Source organism: Petaurus breviceps, unplaced genomic scaffold (genome assembly GCF_028583685.1).
Source record: "Petaurus breviceps papuanus isolate PSGF00001 unplaced genomic scaffold, PetGlider_PUasm1.0 90721, whole genome shotgun sequence".
Taxonomy (NCBI): Eukaryota; Metazoa; Chordata; class Mammalia; order Diprotodontia; family Petauridae; genus Petaurus; species Petaurus breviceps.
This window is the reverse complement of record NW_027187322.1, coordinates 7890230-7896506: the sequence shown is the minus strand read 5'-3', so window position 1 is coordinate 7896506 and position 6277 is coordinate 7890230. Positions and strand designations below refer to the sequence as shown.

Genomic DNA, 6277 nt, shown 5'->3' with positions numbered 1-6277 from the left:
AACTGGAAAATAGATCTAGAAGAGAAAATTAAAAAAAATTATTGGACTACCTGAAAGCCATGAAAAAAAAGAACCTAGAAATCATCCTTCAAGAAATTCTCAAGGAAAATTTCCCTGATGTGTTAGAACCAGAGGGCAAAATAGAGGTTGAAAGAATCCACCAATCACCTCTTGAAAAAGATCTCAAAAAGAAAACTCCTAGGAATATCATAGCCAAATTCCAGAGTTCCCAGATTAAGGAGAAAATAGTACAAGCAGCCAAGAAGAAACAATTTGAATATTGTGGAAACACAATCAGGATAACACAGGATCTGGCAGCTTCTACATTGAGGGATCAAAAGTCTTGGAACATGATATTCCGGAGGTCAAAGGAGCTGGGATTAAAACCAAGAATCACCTACCCAGCAAAACTGAGTATCTTGTTTCAGGGGAAAATATAGCCATTCAATGAAATAGAGGACTTTCAAGCTTTCTTGATAAAAAACCAGAGTTGAATAGAAAATTAGACATTCAGGTACATGAAGCAAGAGAAGCATGAGAAGGTAAAAGAAAAGGGAAAAGAAATCATAAGGAACTTATCAAAGTTGAACTATTTACATTCGTACATGGAAAAATGATAATTGTAACTTAATGAAACTTTTCTCAGTATGAGAATAGTTTAAGGGAATATAAATGTATACATACATATATGTGTATATAGGAGGGTATATGGGCATATGAATATATATGAGTGTGTGTATATATGTATACATAGAGGGCACAGGACCAATTGAATAGGAAGGGATGATATTTAAAAGGTGAAATTGAGAGGTGAGAGAGGAATATAATGAGAGAAGATTGGGAGAGAGAGAATGGGGTCAATTATCTCAAATAGAAGAGGTAAGGGAAAACTGTTACAATGGAGGGGAAGAACAGGAAGGCAAAAGGGAATGGGTGAACCTTACTCTCATTGAATTTGGCTTAGGGAGGGAATGACATACATACTAAATAGGGTATCTCACTCTACAGAAGAGTGTGGGGGAAGGGGATGAGATGGAGGATGATGGAGGGGAGGGCAGGTTGGGGGGAGAGGGAAGTTAGAAGCACACACTTTTGAAAAGGGACAGGGTCAAAGTAGAGAATAGAACAAGTCAGGAGTGGGAGAGCATGGAGGGAAATATAGTCAGTCTTTCACAATATGTGTACAACCTATATTGAATTGCCTATCTTCCCAGTAAGGGTGGGTGATGAGGGAGGAGGCGAGGAATCTGGAATTCAAAGTTTTAAAATCAAATGTTTAAAAAATATTATTATTATTATTATTTTACATGCAATTGGGAAATAAGATATACAGGCACTAGGGTATGGAGATCCATCTTATTCTACTGTAAAGTCAGAAGGGGTTTGGGGGAGGATATAGGAGAGAGCAGATTCGGGGAGGGGGTATACAGTTGGATCTCTGTCTTGGGGTGGTGGGTAGGGGAAAGACGGGGAGAAAATTTGTAACTCAAAATATCATGGAAATGAATGATGTAAACTAAAAATAAACATAAAATTAAATTGAAAAGTAAATTAAAAAATAAAAAAGAATGTGTGTCCTGCCAGGCACTGTGCTACACATTGATACAAAGAAAAAGCAGGAAGAGTCTCTGTCCTCCAGGAGCTTACTCTTGAAAGGTGAACCCAGCAGGTATCTATGGAAGTGAGTAGAGAATACATCAAATGAATGCAAAGCAATTTTTTTCCCTTTCGTTGTTGGTGGGAAAGGAGAGGTACCAGCTGCTGGGGAAGAGATCAGGAAAGGCTTCCTGTAGGAGGCATCACTGGAATGAAGTTTTAAAGGAAAGGAGGCCTTTGAAGTATTAGGGGAGCAATATCTACAGTTTGAGTTCATGAAGTAGGTAACTACTGACAATGTAAAAATTACAGAGGTAAAAACCTAGGTGTTATCATGCTTACATAGAGGTCAGGAGACAAAAAAATAAACCAGAACCCTGATTAGGATTCTAACTGGTTTCTTATTGATAAAATTGTATCAGAGACAGAGAATTGTCTTGCAAATTGTAATCTCACCGTACTTTTAGGCAATAAAAGTAAAAAAAAAAGTCAGATTCATAGTCCTATGCTTCCTTTGATGTCACAGAAGTTGAAGAAATTTAGTTAAATGATTCATAATCTCATTTATCCTCTCAGGAAACAAATCTAGTTAAACAGACCCTGCAATAAACTAAATCAGATTATAATAGATTAAGCTACATTTAGAAGGAAGGGATTTACATATCACAAAGATAACTAAGGCTTTGGGACATTTGGGATTCTTCTTCAAATAATTTACATCACCTTGACTCTCCCTTGGCTTCAATCTGGGGAATGTCAAAAAGTTTGACCTTAACACTATTATTCCATGAATCAGGTTTTGGTTAGATGAGGTTAAAACTACAGAACACAGGCTTTCAGTTAGCCAAAAGTTGCAGGAGGAATGACCTTGAATCTGAAATAAATTAATAAATAAAATAAGTAAATATAATAAAAACTAATTAATTAATGGAAGGGAACAAAAAATAAAAAAGGTCCCATCACATGTTTTTGATGTTTTGATCATAGAAAAGTCTGCAATATCTCTCTTTGATCACACACTTATTGTCTCATTTTCTTTCTTTCTTTTTTGGAGGGCAATTGGGGTTAAGTGACTTGCCCAGAGTCACACCGCTAGTAAGCGTGTCAGGTGTCAGAGTCCGGATTTGAACTCAGGTCCTCCTGACTCCAGGGCATGTGCTCTATTCACTGTGCAGCCTAGCTGCCCTGTCTCATTTTCTTCAATTGTAAAGTGAGAGTAATAATAACAACACTACCCTTGCAAGGTTGTTGTGAAGACCTAATACGTAAGGTCTTCCCACAGTGCCTGGCACATTATCATGCACTAGGTAAGTGCTTATCCCCTTCTCTGCCTTGAAATTTGGGAAGTGTCTCACATCCTGTAGGTTTCTTCTGTTGGGGGCTTGGCCATATCTCTCAATGTGTCAATCACATCACCAAATATGGGAGGAGGTGAGGACACAGCCAATCAGTGTTAGTGATTAAGATCTAATGGCTAAGGAAAGTTGGGAGCCATGAGCACCGCAGGACATGCCCTGCCTTGGTGACTGGTTGGTGCCCCCCTCCCCCCTGTCTCATGAGAGCACCTGCCTCCCAGGGATATTGCAAGGACTAAATGAGATGTTTGTAAAGTGCTCAGTACCTGGCATATTGTTTTTCAGTCATGTCCTGCTCTTCACAACTCCATTTGGTATTTTCTTGGCAAAAATACTGCAGTGGCTTGCTACTTCCTTTTCCAGCTCATTTTACATGTGAGGAGATCTGAGGAAAGATTCAAACAGATATTGTCCTGATTCCAGGGCCTGCAGTCTAACTATTGGGCAACCTAGGGACTTGGCATAGGGGAGCCTACTATTAGGTGCTCGTCTATCACTTAGAGTTTAAACCCTAGACACTAACATAAGGGATGGGGGGTGGGGGTGTCCTGGCTCCCCTCCCAGGGAGGGGGACTACATCTGGCCTTGGAGCCATACATACAGTTTCCTTGTATGAACATCATGTTCTTAGCCTCAGGATAATGTCTTTGAAGTGTTGGTGTGGGGGGTGTCCATTGCTCCACCTCCCAACCTCTCTTCACCCCCCTAGGGCCTTCTGGAGAACCACTCTGAGGGGCTCCCTCCTACTTTTATGCCTTTGGCTGCCCAGGAAGAAGTAAATGAAGGGGTCTGAACTGCTGTTCACACAGGCCAGGAGCCCAGAGAGCAAAAAAGGCACAGAATCTGAGTTTGTCTTAGACACTGTAGAATTCCTGATCCCCATGGGCAGGCCACAAAGAAGGAACATGAGCACCATGAGAAGGACTAGGAGGTAGAGTCTGGGGGGCTGCTGGCTCTGGCAGCTGCACTGGACCCTCAGCAGAAGAGTCGGACTGGGGTGCAGACAAAGAACCACACAATGCGGATGATGGAGAAGGAGCTACAGAAGTGAAGACTGTGTACAGAAATGAAAGGACACTATTTGCTACCTCCAGCAGGTCAGTCAGAGCACACCTAAATAGATGCCTGCTTGGGCCGCTGACATGAGGAGCAGAGAAGAGCACCCTGGACAGCGCTCAGTGCTGATCTCATTCAGGGCTTGGCCCACACTATAGAATGCGTATTGGACGTATTGGACGAAGGTCCCTACTATGAATATTAAAAAAGAATAAAAATATCCAACAGACTTATTTAGGAAGACCAGAAAGTAACCACAAAGGAAAAGGTCATCAACCTCCCAGTTGAGGATTTAGACAGAGAAGGGGCTCTTCTGGATGCTGAAGCCCAGGAGCCACAGGACTGCACTGTTCCCCACCAGGCCAAGTATGGCAATAAGCAAAGGGTAGATACACACCCCAAAACCTAAGTTAAATTCTCAAGGTGCCTCAGCCCCAGGAACGAAACTCCCATTTGTCCTTCTCTCCCTTACCTTGTTGTGAATGGATTCCTGCTGCTCAGGTGTGGAGGACACAGTCCTGGGAAGCCCTGTTCTTATCAGTAGCCCTGGGGACATGAAAACATAGAAGTGCATCAGAGGCTTTTCCAGAGACTGACTCCTCTCCCCCTTCTCAGGAGTTAGAGCCTCCTTTTCTCCACTCCTCTTTCACTGGAAGCTAGGTGACACCACAGTGCAAAGAGCCTTGGGCCTAATTTAAATGTAGCCTTGGACATTTACTAGCTGTGTGACCCTGGACAAGTCACATGAGATTTGTCTACCTCAGGTTCCTCAACTGTGAAACGGGGCCAATAATAGTACCTGTCTCACAGGGTTCTTCAGAGGATCAGATGAGGTAATTGTGAAGTGTTTAACTGTGCCTAGCACTTAGTAGGAGCTTAATAAAAAACTTGTTCCATTCTCCCTTTTAGCTCTTTCTTTCATGTACACACATGCCTACATATATACACTTGTTCACTCACAAAAATATACAAAACCATATACACATATGAACACAGATATACACATCATATGTGTGTATTTATACACACATAAACACACACATACATACATACACACATACATACATGTATCTCTACCTATACCAGGCATTCTTAACCTGGGATTCATGAATAGATTTTGGGGTTTTTTGGAATTTGATGGGGAATAATATCTTTGTTTTCAATAACTGCTAACTGTATTTTAGTATTTTCTTCAATTGCCAGAATATTATTCTGAGAAGAGGAGTCCATAGCCATCAGTAGACTACTGAAATTATTAATGATATAAAGATATCATGTGTATTCATATATAAACATGTATATGTATATATGCCCACATATATCTATAGAAACATTATTTATACACATGCACACACAGGCATGTATTCCTGAATGTATGTATCCATGCACTGTGTACTTCCTTTTATCACCACCTCTCTTTCTGGCCAGCAGAGATAATGATGCTCAATCATAGCCAACAGCAGACACTGCCACTTTCCCTTTCTCCCTTTAGGGCCTCTGCTCCTTATTCTCTTGTCCTAATCTTTCCTCCTTCTACAACACCAGCTTTAGGGAAAGGACCCCAGTGACAGAGAGATGGGGTAACACAGCCTGCATTGGATCTGTCTCCCAGACATGAGACATCCATAATTATGTCTTCCCGGGAAACCTGCTTGCAGATAGTGAATAGAGTAGGGTCTTTGATCCCAGAAGAGATATGGGTTCAAGTTCTGCCCCAACACTGAATTTTTGGGTGACTATGGACAATTTGCTTTCCTTGTCTTAGCCCCAGTTTGCTCTTCAGGAAAATGGAGGCCCATCAATCAAGAAACATTTTGCAAAGCACCTACTAAGAGTCAGGAACTCTGCTAGTTGCTGGGAATAAAGAGACAACACAGAAAGCAGTGCCTACTCCTGAAGAACTTACACAAGTCAGAAGGTATTCTTAGATATATGCATATATAGGCTATAAATGAGTGTGAGTTGTGTGAATATATAGATGTGGCTCACAGGTGGCATGGACAGATTTGGTCTGAGATCAAGGTCATATCTGCAGCGAGTAGGAGAGGGGCCATCCTCAGACTGCCTGCAGGCTAGCTGGGAGTATGGGGAGGACAGGCAGCTTCTAAGACCTCCAAGTCTGGGAAGTTTCTCTTTGAGCCTCAAAGATGAGTCCTGATGCAATTAGGTTTATTATTGGCTTCTGAGTCATATTGGGATATGAAGAGGAAATGCACATTGGGGGAGGAGAGAGAGAGAGAGAGAGAGAGAGAGAGAGAGAGAGAGAGAGA

General features: G+C 41.6%; 1 protein-coding gene across 1 annotated transcript in view; it reads right to left on the bottom strand.

Annotated features, from left to right (window-relative positions):
- Positions 1-3648: 3648 nt before the first annotated feature.
- The window catches only part of LOC138144978 (mas-related G-protein coupled receptor member X3-like), a 9390-nt gene continuing 6761 nt past the window's right edge, over positions 3649-6277 (bottom strand). Inside the window, exon 3 of the mRNA XM_069066585.1 lies at positions 3649-3943. Coding sequence (XP_068922686.1) covers positions 3649-3943 — 295 coding nt within the window. The remainder of the gene's footprint in view (positions 3944-6277) is intronic.